The 13,372-nt window shown below is 53.2% G+C and overlaps 1 protein-coding gene across 1 annotated transcript in view; it reads right to left on the reverse strand.

Annotated features, from left to right (window-relative positions):
* Nucleotides 1-13,372, reverse strand: part of ADGRA2 (adhesion G protein-coupled receptor A2) — a 21,638-nt gene that overhangs the window by 4,889 nt on the left and 3,377 nt on the right. Inside the window, exons 3-14 of the mRNA XM_006916467.2 lie at nt 7,061-7,132; nt 6,687-6,758; nt 6,471-6,542; nt 6,036-6,199; nt 5,363-5,576; nt 4,622-4,786; nt 3,810-4,008; nt 3,171-3,320; nt 2,872-3,033; nt 1,902-2,126; nt 1,499-1,715; nt 650-858 (exon numbers count right to left, since the gene is read on the reverse strand). Of these exons, the coding sequence (XP_006916529.1) occupies nt 650-858; nt 1,499-1,715; nt 1,902-2,126; nt 2,872-3,033; nt 3,171-3,320; nt 3,810-4,008; nt 4,622-4,786; nt 5,363-5,576; nt 6,036-6,199; nt 6,471-6,542; nt 6,687-6,758; nt 7,061-7,132 (1,921 nt within the window). The remainder of the gene's footprint in view (nt 1-649; nt 859-1,498; nt 1,716-1,901; nt 2,127-2,871; nt 3,034-3,170; nt 3,321-3,809; nt 4,009-4,621; nt 4,787-5,362; nt 5,577-6,035; nt 6,200-6,470; nt 6,543-6,686; nt 6,759-7,060; nt 7,133-13,372) is intronic.

A 13,372-nucleotide genomic window follows, 5' to 3' on the forward strand; every position in this document is an offset into this window, starting at 1 on the left:
GGAGTCCTGCCCCTCCCCGCCCCCACCAGGTTTCCTCTTCCCAAGCCTGGTTAGCTTTGGTCCTCAGCTTAGTCCTTTTGGATAAACAAAGATGTAAGCACAACATCCACTCTTAGAAAGTTGCTCTAGATCGTTTTAATAATCTATTGCCCGCCTTTCTAGGGTCTTTTCAGGTCTCCAGCCTGAAAATCAGAGATGAGGAAAGAGGGGGAAGCTTCTATCTATAATACAGCTGCATGCCTGCTGAGCATCTGGGAAAGCGGGGTGTGAAATGTAGTGAGGGAGGGGGAACTAGACGGCGGTGAGTGAGGAGGGTGACCAGAAAGGAGAAATGTTCCCCAATTCCCCCGCCCCACTTTAACAATCTTGGTCTCAGAGAGCACAGGATGTGAAGACCAGGCTGGGTTGTTCCAGATCCCTCTCTTTGAATGCGGGAGTGGAGGCAGGACCTCCCTGTCTCCAGAAAGATGAAAGGTGTAGGGGGAGACCAGAAGGACATTTCCCTATGAGTCTTGACAGTTATGAGGCTTGAGAAAGCTGCTGTATTTTCTGTATTTCTCTGTGGGCCCAGGGATCAGAGAACTCTGCTCCACCTTGCACATATTCCTTGTTCCGTGGTCTTCCCGCCCCTCGGTCCCACTACACTCACCATGAGCACGGCCACATTGCCCAAGTGCTGGCAGTGCAGAGAGCTGACGTTTGGCTGGCTGGAACGGAGCTGGCAGCCTTCAGAGCTCCAGCCCCCAGCCCCTCCTGGCCCCTCTTGGCTCCACCAAGCTGCCACAGGTTCATCCCCCTCAGCCCAATGCCGCAGTGAAACAGTCACTGGCTCCGTCAGGTTTCCCACGCCACAGCCACCTACAGGGGGAAGGGAAGTCCACAGAGGCATGAACCAGGTCGTGGGAGGCTGACTGGGTGGAACTAAGCAGCAGCAACTGAGCAGACATGGAACACTGCTGGGCCAGGTGTGGGCTGGGCCAAATGAGGACATGCTCCTGCCAGGTCCTCAGTCTAACTGGAGAAACACCAGGGTGAATCAAAATAAAAGCACTGGGAGGCAGCCCACTCTAAGTGCCAAGAGTGCTGGCGATGCGCCCCCAACAGAGAGGATTCTAGGGCTGGGGTCAGGGACAAGAAGGTAGAAGGTAATGCTGAGGGAGCAGAAACCTAGGTGAAGAAAGGAAGAGGTGGCACATGGTTAGGAAGGTGAGAGGGAGAGGAACCCAGGTAGGTCAAGCGTTTATGCTTACGGCCCTTTTGAAATTTGGCAAATCTGGAATATAAAATCCAGTGTCTTCCCAAGCCTTTTCTCTACAAATCCCTTTCTTTATTGGACGTCTCTGTCCCCCGTCCCCTTGGAAATGGTGAGGGGCCACCTCTTCTGCCACCTCTATGGGGGCGTTAGGGGCCACTGTAGGTTAGGGAAGGGCAGAATGAAGGGACACAAGACAAACACTTGGGAGGGATCCCAGGTGGTATGGGGAGTTAAGTCCCTTACTGGTTCCTGCAAAGATGACAGGGGTGGCTACGCCACGTCTCTTGCCAGGTCCCGAGGCTCCAGGGCGCGAGGTATTACCGTGGCTGCGGAAGAGGCGGCCATTTCGGAAGACGAGCAGTTGCAGGGTGCAGTCTGGGGGGACTGGGAGAGCCAAGGCAGCCGGAAGGGATGAGAACAGACTGGGCGGCAACTGGATGGAGGCCAGGGCCACGCTGTTCTGGGGGGACACAGGAGTTCCTCAGAAACACCCAGATCCACTAGGACTCTGATGTCTTCCAGCCCCCTCCTCCTGCCTCCCCTCTCCCCTTTTCTGGGTTCTGCCTCCTCTCACACTGTCCACCTCCACCAGGCACCTGCATCTCAGCACCTCCCCTCTTAGCATCTTCCCTGCCCCAGTGCCCACCTTGATGTGGAAGGATGACAGAGAAATGTTGGGCCTCCCAGTGGTACAGCGGAAGCGGAGCTGTTGATCAGCCAGGGGCTCTGGCTCGGGCGAAGGGTCCTGGCCCAGTGCCACGGGCCGGGCACCCAGTGTGCCTGCCTCCCTCCTCTGGAAGGCGGTGCAGGTCAGGCCCACATAGCTGTGTGGCTTGATGAGGTAGGCCTCCAATGCCACGTTCCTTGAGTTCTAGGGACAGGGAACTTGTCACCCCACCCTTTGAGATATGTCGGCCCTCTCTTGGCCTTCTCCAGCCTGAGACTGCACAGCCACTTTCTGCAGATCTGCTCAGGCCATGTCCCTCTACCCTTTACTCCTCACTGTCTTCTCAAGGCCTTGCCAATCTTATGGTTGCCATGGAGTCTCCCTAGCCCCTGATCATGGTACCTCCTCCTCCCTCCTAAGGCTCTTTCTCCCACTCATTCACACCCCACCTTGTATCTTGTTCCCCTCTTAACACATACTAGTTCTGCTGCCCCAACTAAGCCACAGAGCATGTTCCATGTCCAAGATCCTGTATCTCCCGAAGGGACCAGCACAATATTTTGCACGTAGAAGATGCTCTGCCATGGTTGTTAATTGGTTCATGACCCACCATTGGAAATATCCTCCTCTTCTCAGGGAACATAAGTCTCCATTTCTCCAAACTCCATCAAAGTGCTGACCCCCTACAGCTTGGTTCCCCACCATAAAGTCGTGCATAACTTCTCTGGTGTCACTGGACTCCCTCTCTTTGCAATGCCCTGACTCAGGATTTGGTTCCATGGGACTGGGAACCTAGAAAAGTTTGGTGTTCCTGCTAGCTGGGTACAGAGCAGGTACACACTTGGAGGACTTGTTGCCTGGGAGAGAAGCATTTCCCTCCTGGATGACTCTAAGGTCCCTCCCAGTGCCAGGCCCCCCAAGGAGTTCCCTCCCAGCTGGCCCACATTACCACAGAGATGTGCTGGGCGTGAGGGCTCAAGGCGGCCCCCCCAATGCGCTCCAGGGCGCCTATGATGCCGCTGCAGGCCTTGTCCTCGCGCTGGGCCAACCACAGCAGGTGCTCGTCTACCAGCATTAGGTTGCTGGCCATGTCCACCATCACCTCCACCAGCTGGAGGGGCAGGTGGGGGAGTCACTGAGGCAGGAATGGGGTTTGGGACCCAGGGGCTGGGATATGAGAGGGTTGAGCAAATGGTAGAGTTTGTGGGTAGGGTTTTGAGGGGTCCCAGAGGCTCAGTTGAATCTCACCTCTTTGATCTGGTCAACATAACCCAAAAATTTCTGGATCATCTGAGCCACATAGACTACATCCATCATGTCTGAGAAGCTGGCGGCCTCGGCCGTGTATACTCGCAGCTGGTGGGCCAGAGTCAGCGCATTGGAGGCATTGATGGGCATCTGGGGGTATTAGGGAAGAAAGAGGATCATCCAGTCTGCTCCTCCTCCCTCAGAACTGCCCCCAGGGGACCCCTCCTCTGTGCTGATGTTCAGGGCGATAGTGCCTAGGGAGAGTGGTCGAGCATACTGGCTAGGTCTCATCAAGATGAGAGGTGCATGTAAGCTCATCATATGAGGCTCATCATAACTCAAGGCCTCACAAATTTTTTCACCACTGGCCCAAGGATAATGGGATGACCTCCCACTGTCCTTGTTTTCCCCCTTAAGACTGCTGTTGCTATGTTCGGGGATAAAGATGCTTGCCCATACTTCCTTTGTGTGGCCTTGGGGTCTGAATCCCCTGGAAGAAGGAAAGCTGGAGGAGAAGAACCAGAGCCCCTCACCGCACACTCAAGGAGTGGAGCAGCAGCTGTGAGGCTTCTTCCTTCCCCATTCCCCAGGACCAGAGCTGATGGGGTGCCCCCCACCCCTCTGCTGTCCTAGCCTCACCAGCACGAAGGTGTAGAGCACCCGGGTGATGTCGTTGGTATACAGACAGTGAGAGTAGTCCCCTGGCTCCCAGCGGCCAGCTCGGTCACAGCGGCGGGAGGCCCGGGTGCCCGGGGCACCCCCGCTCAGCGGCACAGAGGTAAAAGGGTACTGAAGGCAGGACTGGTAGGCTGTGATGCCAGCCAGAGTTCGAGGCCACCTGGGGGGCAGAGGCAGAAGCTGTGGATGACCCAAGCTCCTCAGGGTAAGGGACCCTCCCTTGCCCTGAGAACTGTGATGCCAGACCCCTTGAGAGCTGGCAGAAGGATCCAGAAGAGGGGTTTTGGGCCAGGCTTCACGGGGTTCCCAAGCTCCATCTTCTTTTCTAACTGTTTGTTCTGTAGTGCTGTCATGGTGCTATGGGAACTGGACTCTGAGTCCTGAATTCAAATCACTTATCCTTTCTGGGCCTCCGCAACCTCAGCTGTACAATGGGGGAATGGCATCTGTCCTTCCTAACTGAGGGGGCCATTGGGATATTAAATGCGACATTTGTGTGGGAGGGCTATGTAAACTACTAAATAAGGCAGCAAATAAAAACTTTTTTGTTCTGCTCAGCACATCTCAGGTGATAATTTTATACAAAAAAAGATAAGATCTCTAAATACAACAGCAGGACTTGGAGCTGAATGACAAAAGGAAGTGTGTTCTCCATCTTAAGGCAGATGGGGAGACCCTGGGCACCTGTAATCTCAGATGTAGGAGCTGGGGAGGTCTGGGCAATTGGGTCAGGGATGGTGGTTGGGTCTCTGCGGCAGCAGAGCACTCCGAACCTGAAGTCCCCACGGTTGTTGGCGATGCGCTCGGCAGGGCAGTAAGAGGCGGAGGTCTCCAGCACCACAATCTCCACCTTCTTGCTGGCGTTGCCCTGGACCGTGGACACGGAGCACTCCCATTCGCCTGAGGCCCCCACACCGATGTGAGACAGGGTCAGCTCGCTGTGGGCAGGTGGGGGGTGGGGGCAGAGGGCTGGCTCGGTGAGGCACTCTCGAGGCCACACCACCCTCCCTAAGCGCCCCTGCCCTGGCCACCCACAGGCACCCTGCTCCAGGGCATGTGGGGCATGAGCTTCAGGTTCTTTATTCATTCTTTAACTGAGGGAGGAATACAGGTACATACTTCCTTCAATTCTGATTGGCCTATGACACCATTTTTCTGAGCTTCAATTTCCTCATCTTTATCATGAAGATAATAATACCTCTGTTGCAAGTCCATTGGAGAGATTAAGTCTGATACTATAGGTGAGAGCTGCTACATAGATTGTAAAAGCTCTAAAGAAATGTCAGATATAATTATTTTTTTCTATCAGGCATTTAATTCCTATCCCTTATCTAGACTATTTGTGACTTAGTCCTGGATTTCCATAAACACACATACATGCACATGCATACTCTTACAGAGATGACATACTCTCAGGAATGTGTCTGGGCATAGCTCCTTTGGAAGGTGGGCAGTGGTTGCTCTGGCCACTCTCACCCCCTGCCCTGACAGAGAAGGGATAGCAGGGCCTGTACCTGGTGATGAAGGTGCAGTCATGGATGAGGCTTTCGGCCAGGAGGATGCCTGCCTGCTCGTCGCCCTCCACCGGGGTCTGGTTGTGGTACCAGCGGATTCGGGTGTCGTTGCCCAGGTAGCTGGCGGAGCACTGGAAGGGCAGCCGGTCACCCTGGAACACTACTTGGCGTAGGGATGGGATGAGGTGATGCGTATGTAGCTCCAGGGCCCCCTCTGTGGGAGGAGACATGAGCAGTGGGGCCTGAGTGCAAAAGCATGTGTGCCTGCACTGGTGTTGGGGGGTACAGTAGGGGTAGCGCCAGGCCCCCTCTGTCTGGAGCCTAGGGAAGGAAAAGGGGGCAGGACAAAGTCTGCAGAGATAGGAGCACAGGGGAGCAGCAAGAGGGTCTTGGACAAATAAGTAAAAGTGCTCCTTTCCACAGCACAACTGTCACCCCAAGAGGTGAAACCAAATGAAAACATAAAGCAGCATCCCCAAAGGCAGTTTAGAAAAGCTGATGGAGGATGACCCCAATGGGACCTGGGGGAAAGGATGCCCTGGAGAAATGCCCATCACTCAGAAACACTTCAGGCAAAGGGAGCCTCGAGCCACTGGGGCCCTTCAGGAGGAAGGTTGGGGCCTGAGGGGCAGGCAGGGTCCCCGGAAGGAGTGCAGGGCGAGGATTTGCTCACCGCAGCGCAGCTGGGCCTCCTGGAGGCTGCCCAGGGCCTGGGCGTGTAGGGCACTGGGGTAGGCGCAGAGTGTGCGCTCGGACAGCTGCACGGAGTGATTCCGGGCCCAGGACAGCAGCCAGCGCAGGCGGCAGTCGCAAGTCAGGAACTCGGTGCCAAAGTCCCTGCAGAGTGGGTAGAGTGGCCACAGAATAGAGCAGAGAAGTGTAGGCTCAAGGAGTAGGGAAGGAACCCGAGGAAGGGACTGAGGCGGGAGAGGGCAAACTTGGGCATGTGTGCCCCAGCGTGGCAATCTCGGGAAGGCAAATGTGGAGTGTCAGCCGTTGTCTGTCCTGCCTACTCATAAGGCTGGCCACGGTGGTCAGGATGCCTACGTGTCTCCCTCCTGGGTAGAGGAACGAAGCGGGAGTCCGTGGGCTGGGGAAAGATACTCACACAAGCTTAAGGGCTGGCAGCTCATCAAAGACCCCAGGCTGCAGACTGGAGAAGATGTTTCCAGATATGTTTCTGCAAGGGGGCAGGGAACAGTCTGAGTGCCAGTGCCAGAAGAGGGAGGGCTGAGTGAAGACCTGTAAGGTTTGGGGGCAGCTTTCTTCCTCCCAAACCCTCCTTCTGGGGTGAGCCTTCCCTCTCCCCTCGCCCCTTACTCACAGTCGAAGAAGCCTACGGAGGCCTTGGAAGGTCTCAGAGGCAATACAGCCAATCCGATTGTTGGAGAGATCTCTAGAGAGACACATACAACCTCAGCAAGTCAGCCATGTGGTAGCACACAGATCAGCTTATGAGGGACACACAAGTGTGGCTGTGGCTTGTATGGGGAGGGGTGTGAAAAAGGAGGGAGATGGGGCTGGGGTTTGAAATGTATATCTCCAATCAATGTGCTGGAGTGGGGACAGCTATGGGTGGGTGAGAAGAAGGGTCAGTGGGGGTGAGTAGGAGGGGTGGTTGCTCATGGGATCCATGGGACTTTCTCCAGGGAGAAGGGATGGGCTGGGAGGTTTTGGGGGGCAGGACATGCCACTCACAAGCGCTTCAGCTCCCCCAGGCCCAGGAAGGCACCGGGCTGCACCGTGCTGATGACATTATTCTTCAGGTCCCTGTGGGAGGCAAGTGGGGAGGCCCTCACACCTCTCCCGCTCTCGGGACAACACTGCTCCCCTTGGTCTGGGTAGTCTCACTGCCACCAGAAGTATTGGGATCTGATTTCCTTCTAAATCCCGGCTCTCCTCAGAACTGGTTAGGAGGCTGGATGACGAACAGGACTCTTCAGCCTTCCTGCCTGACATAAGGGGTACTGGCTTAAAGACATTAGGGAGAATGTAGATGCCATGAGATTGGATGAAAGGGCCTCGGTGAGGAAGCAGAACATGGGGAAACAAGGAATGGCGAGATCACTGGACGAGGAGTCAGGAGGCGTTGGTCCCCCATCATGGCTCCACCTCTGAGCTGCCCTAAGTATCTCATGGGGCTGTTGTGAGAATCATTTCGAAATGGGTGTCCTGGTCTTGAAAATTGATCTACAAAGGTAAAATCTTCTTGAGTCTGGGTGTTGGAAGGTATTTTTATAGCTATCCTACAGATCTCTCCATTTGACAAGTGAGGAAATAGGTCATGCAATGGATTGATGATTGCGTGGATGCTGACCCGGGTCCAACTCTAGGGCAGGGCTGTAAATCACCTGACCTGGCCCCTCAGTCCTTGCTTCCCCTCCCGCCCCAGGGTCTCCTAGGAGCTCACAGTGCTGAGAGAAAGTGGCTAGGGAAGTACCAACTCAGGGCTGAGCTCCGGCAGGTCACAGACAGGACAAAAGATGGTAGAGTCTCCTGCCACCCCCCTAGCCCAGACTGAGGCAGGGGCCTCTTGGCCCTGCCTGCCAAAGCTTCAGGGACATTTCTGGATTATGGGCAGGAGGGGGTTAACTGAGCTGCCTCCCTGCTGTGGGGGAGAGGAAATGGGTGTCCAGGATGGGGAGGTGCTATCCTACCAGGGGGCCTGTTTTCTCACTGACAGTCTCAGCTGGGGACATAAACACACAGTCAGAGAGAAAGAGAGGACAGGGAGAGAGAGAGAGAGAGAGAGAGAGAGAGACAGACAGACAGACAGACAGACAGACACAGAGAGACAGAGAGAGAGAGAGAGAGAGAACTATCTGCAGTGCAATGAAATACTCTGCTTAGTCCTGCCCATGGCCAGGGGTTCTCATGCCTCAGCTCCCTCTCGTACCAACCAACAATTCAGTTGGCCTCCATAACCCTGAATCCCCTTGGGAAATAAAAGAAAGCCACCAGAAGGAGCCAGCTTCCTTGAGGAGTGATGGCTTCCATACCCAGGCATGCTGGGAGGTGCCCCAGTGCTGGGCACACATGGGGAATGTGCAAGTATGCAGACCCTAGGACACTACTGCAGAGTGGAGACTGGAGAGGACTGGATAAGTGCCCCGCCTGCCCAGGGTGGCCCTTCCTGCTCATACCCCCTCCGTTTTGCTGCTCAGACCCCCGCCCTCTCAGTCCCCCCTCCGATGCTGTTCTAGCATATGCCCCCTGGCCCCTGTTGGGGTCTGGCCATTCTCAGGGCTCTGCCTCCCACCCCCATGCGGGGGACAGGCAGAAGGAAACACATTCCTCATTGTGTCACTTCCCTTCATGGGCTGCCAAGGGGCTGAAGCCGCAGCCCCCCGCCCCTTCCCTCTAGCTCACTTGTGTTTATTCTCATTTCCTCCCTGGCCCCCCTCGAGAACTCCCACCCCGCCTGCCCCACTGATGCTCTGCAGATGGGAGCAAGGCGGCCCTCTGAGCCCCAGCCCCTTCCTGCCCTGGATTTCCTGCAGCCAGGCCATGCCGGGGGCCTTCTGAGAGGGGAGCTTCCACCAAGTGTTGGCACTCCTTCCCCCTTGCCTCGTGCCTGCAGGGTAGCTTCTGGGGTGACCAAGGCAGCCCCTCAGTGCCCTCAGGAGTTGGCTTGCTGGCCCAAACCAGTAAGTCCTGGGTCCTCTCCTGAAGGGCACAAGCCAGGGGCTGCTCGCTGGGCTGAGCTCTGACAACCCTGTGGAGTCAGGCCCACACACAGCAGCTGATGCCTCCTGGTCCCTAAGGTAGGGGAAGCAGCTCTGGGGCTGTGCCCTCTCTAGTGGCAGGAGGAACTTGGGTATTTTTTTTGGACCTGTGAGGTCCCTATAGGTCAATGGCTCTGCAGTTTTTTTGCTAAGCACATCCTTTTGAAAATCTGATGATGACTATGGACTTCTGTCCCAGAAATATGTACTACACCCAATATTGTGTGTATGATTTCAGGGACTTGTGGAACGCAGGTTACGAACCCCTGCTCTGGCTTGTCTAATCTTATTCCCTCATGATCTCTTTGGTGAGGTCATGAGGATGCACAGATAGATGTTTCTGTGTTGTGGAAGGCTTCCACAGAGTCGTGGTCTTGGAACCTGGAGAAGGTGTAGCGGATTCATGGAGCCTCCCCTCCTTCCTACTCCTTGCGCAATCCAGACCCGCTCCCTTGACTTGGCAGCACTCTCCCTGTATCTATTCCAATATGGAGGACAAGGACTCCTTCTGGCAAAAGTTGGGGTGGAGGGGGGATATCTGGGAGCAAATCGTTACTCTATACCCTTCTTGAGAAAACAGAAGCTAGGCAACTGAGTGTGTAAGAGTGAGTGTGCAAGCACAAATGACAAAAAAAAAGCAGACTGATATGTTGGACAATAAAAACTTAAAACTTTTGCTCTTTCAAGGACACCATTAAAAAAGTGAAAGACAACCCACGGAATGAGAGAAAAATTTTTACAAATCGTATGTCTGATAAGGGACTATTATCCAGAATATATAGAGAACTCTTACAACTCAGTAATAAAAAGACTAATAACCCAAACGAAAAAATGGGCAAAAGACATTTCTTCAAAGAGGATACACAAATGACCAATTAATGCATGTAAAGATGCTCAACACCATGAGTCATTAAGGAAATGAAAATCAAAACCACAATGAGATACTACTTCATATGCACTAGGATGACTACAACAAAAAGGACAATCGCAAGTGCTAACAAGGATGTGGCGAGATTGGAACACTTATACATTACTGATGGGAGAGTAAATGATGCAGCCACTTTGGAAAACAGTTCGGCAGTTAGAGTTACCATGTGACTCAGCAATTCTACTCCTAGATATATATCCAAGGAAGTGAACATACGTCCACACGAAAACCTACACAGGAACAGTGACTGCAGCATTATTCACAATAAGCCAAAAAGAGGAAAAACCCTGTCCATCAACTGATAAATGAATAAACAAATGTGCTATATTTATACAAGGAACATTATTAGGAGATACAAAGGAATGAAGTACTGATACATGTTATAATATGTATATAACATATACATATAATATGTAATATGTATAAACCTTGAAAACGTTATGCTAAGTGAAAGACTCCAGTTGCAAAAGACCGCGTAATCCCATTTACATGCAATGTCCAAAATAGGCAACTCTATAGACACAGAAAGTATATGCGTAGTTGCTCAGGCCTGGGAAAGAGGGGGTGGAGGATTGAGGAGTGACTGCTAATGATTCAAGGTTTGAGGATGATGAAAATATTCTAAAATTAGATTATGATGATGATTGCACAACTGTGTAAATATACTAAAAACTATTGGATTGTCTGCTTTAAATGGGTGAACTTTATGGTATATAAATTACATCCCACTAAAGCTGTTAAGAGAGTGAGTGTGTGAGTTTGTATAACAGTGTGTATGCATGTGTCTGTCTGTGTGTGTGCACCACATTTGGACAGGGTGGGGCTACACAAAGTTGGCTCCCTCTGGCCCAAGTAGACCTCCCTGCTTGTGGGTTTGAAAACCAAATTATAGGTTTGGAGGCCACAGAGCAGCTTTCTTTGGGCCCTCCATGACTTCCAAAGTTCATTAGAAAGCGGGGGCTGGCTGAGAAGGGGGCAAGGACACCCCCCCACTTATAGAGGTTGTCTGGGGGGGAGAAAAGGGAGAGATTCTGGTTGTCAGGACTAAATCCAAGGTTGTCCTAGACCCCCAGCCTCTCTCATCTCTGATATCATCCAATAGGGATTTATTGAACACATACCCTGTGCCAGGCATTGGGGCTACAACAGCAAGCAAGAGGGTCTGTCCCGGTACCCATCAGCCTCCCTTCCCAGCCTTCAGCTGCGCCAGAGCCTAGGGCAGCCTCTCGGCCGCATTCCTCCCCAGTGTCGGGGGGGATGGGAAGGGGAGGAGGGACAGAGCCCCCTTGGCCCCTCCCACAGATTAATGGAAACCACCTGGCTGGTGAACGACACTCCACCCCCAGGCCCCCACTTGCCACCATTCCCATGAGCATCTGCTTCTAATGAGTGTCCCAGCTCCCCGCATACCAGCCCCTGGGCTCATTAATCTCATTAGGCAATGACAAATCATCTTGAGGCCGAGCAGGCTCCCCGCCCCGGGCCCTTTCCTCCAGGCGCGCACAGCCTCTGGGGGCGGTGTCCACACAGAAGCCCTCGCTCGCACGCACGTCCAGTCTTGCTCCCTCAGCCTCTTCCGGGGACCATCTGCCCTGTGGCTGGCTTACTATGACTGGGGAGCCTGCAGAGCCCTGGGAAGTCTACTGCTCCTCTGCGCCCTGTTGAATGCGCATGGTGGGGGATCTTGATAGAGATGCGAGGCACCGGAGGAATGAGCTAGCATCTCCACTTCATCTACCTGACTGCGTGACCAAGGGTGGGGAACTCTGCACAAATCCTACACAATAAGGGACATAAAATATCTTACAACTTGGAGCTCCTCCAAGAAGAAGGGAATGGCCATTTGCTGAAAGCCCAAGCTGCCGAGGCTCTCTTCCTACGTGAACTCATCTATTCCAATGACAATCTGTGAAGTCATGCATTGTCCCATTTTTCAAGTGAGAAACCTGAGGCTTGGACAGGCACCCAGAAGGTAAACGACAGAGGCAGGATTCAGTCCCAGGCCTCTTATTACTCCAGAGTTAAGTTCTGCACCCTTTTATTGCCTCCCCCAGTCACCCCAAAGGTCTTTCCACCAGGCAACAAACAGGCTTATCCATGCTGAGGGGTGGCGGGATACAGAGAGGAGGGCTCAGAGACAGGACATCACACATGTCTGGGCCCTTCTGTACACTCCTTGGGCTGGCCATGAACTGCCTTTGCTGGACCCTGTTTCAGGTTTTCTTGTCCAACCTGCCTGACTGATGAAAGTGTATCCCCGCCCTTCCCCCATCTGTATCCTCACCCTCAGATTCTCCGGAGCATGGGATCATCTCAGGCACATTCCCACTCCTCGCCCTTTCTGTCCCTTCCCCAGCTTCAGAGCCCTGCCTTGCAAAACAGGTACCATGCAGAGCTGCTCCCCCCACACACTTACACTGGGCCTGTTCTTAGAGGCCAGAGGGGTGCTCAGCACAGAGAGAAGAGGCCAGCATTTGCTGAAGCAGCCCAGACCTACCATTTCAGTTATTAGACTAGGCCCCAACCCTCCCACGGGACTTATTGCTATGGACTGTGAGACGTTACGCTGCCATGGACTCAGCTGCCCAAGCCTGGATGTCTCGGCCTGACAGGACAGAGAGATCAGTGTTTCCTGGCACCAACTGCATGCCAGGCCAAGGCGTCTCATTTGTGATGAATAGGCCCACAGTCTAGGGGTCATCTGGTCCACTGGTTCCCAGTCCTGGATAAGCATGAGAATCGCCTGTATATCTTGTAAAAATTCCCAGGCCCCTTCCGACCTGATGAATTAGCATCTCCAGTAGCAGGGCCCAGGATCTCTCCCATCTTTGGGGTAGTGGGTCAGTGGTTGTGATGATTAGTTTCATATGTCCACTAGGCCAGGCTATTGCATCCAGTAATATAATTAATTACTAATCTAGGTGTTGCTGTGCAGGTATTTTGTAGATGTGGTTAACATCTACAATCAGTTGACTTGAAATAAAGAGATTACTTCTGATAATATGGGTGGGCCTCATCCAATCAGTTGAAGGCCTTAAGAGCGAATACTATTTTCCCGGAGAAGAAATTCTGTCTCAAGACTATAGCATCAACTCCTGCCTGACTTTCCAGCCAGTAGGCCTGCCCTACAGATTTTGGAATTGCCAGTCCCTACATGATGTGAGCTATTTCCTTAAAATGAATTTCTTTTCTTTATAAAGAAATAATTTCTTTATGTATTTATAGAAAGGTACACACAAGCCTCCGATTGGTTCCACGTCTCTGGAGAACCCTGACTGATACAGTGGTGGTCAGCCAGGCTGGAGACTCTGGGCTCTTCCAGCGCCTGCACTGCCTTGCCATCACTGGGAAGCATGG

Source organism: Pteropus alecto, unplaced genomic scaffold (genome assembly GCF_000325575.1).
Source record: "Pteropus alecto unplaced genomic scaffold, ASM32557v1 scaffold24, whole genome shotgun sequence".
In the NCBI taxonomy this organism is placed as follows: Eukaryota; Metazoa; Chordata; class Mammalia; order Chiroptera; family Pteropodidae; genus Pteropus; species Pteropus alecto.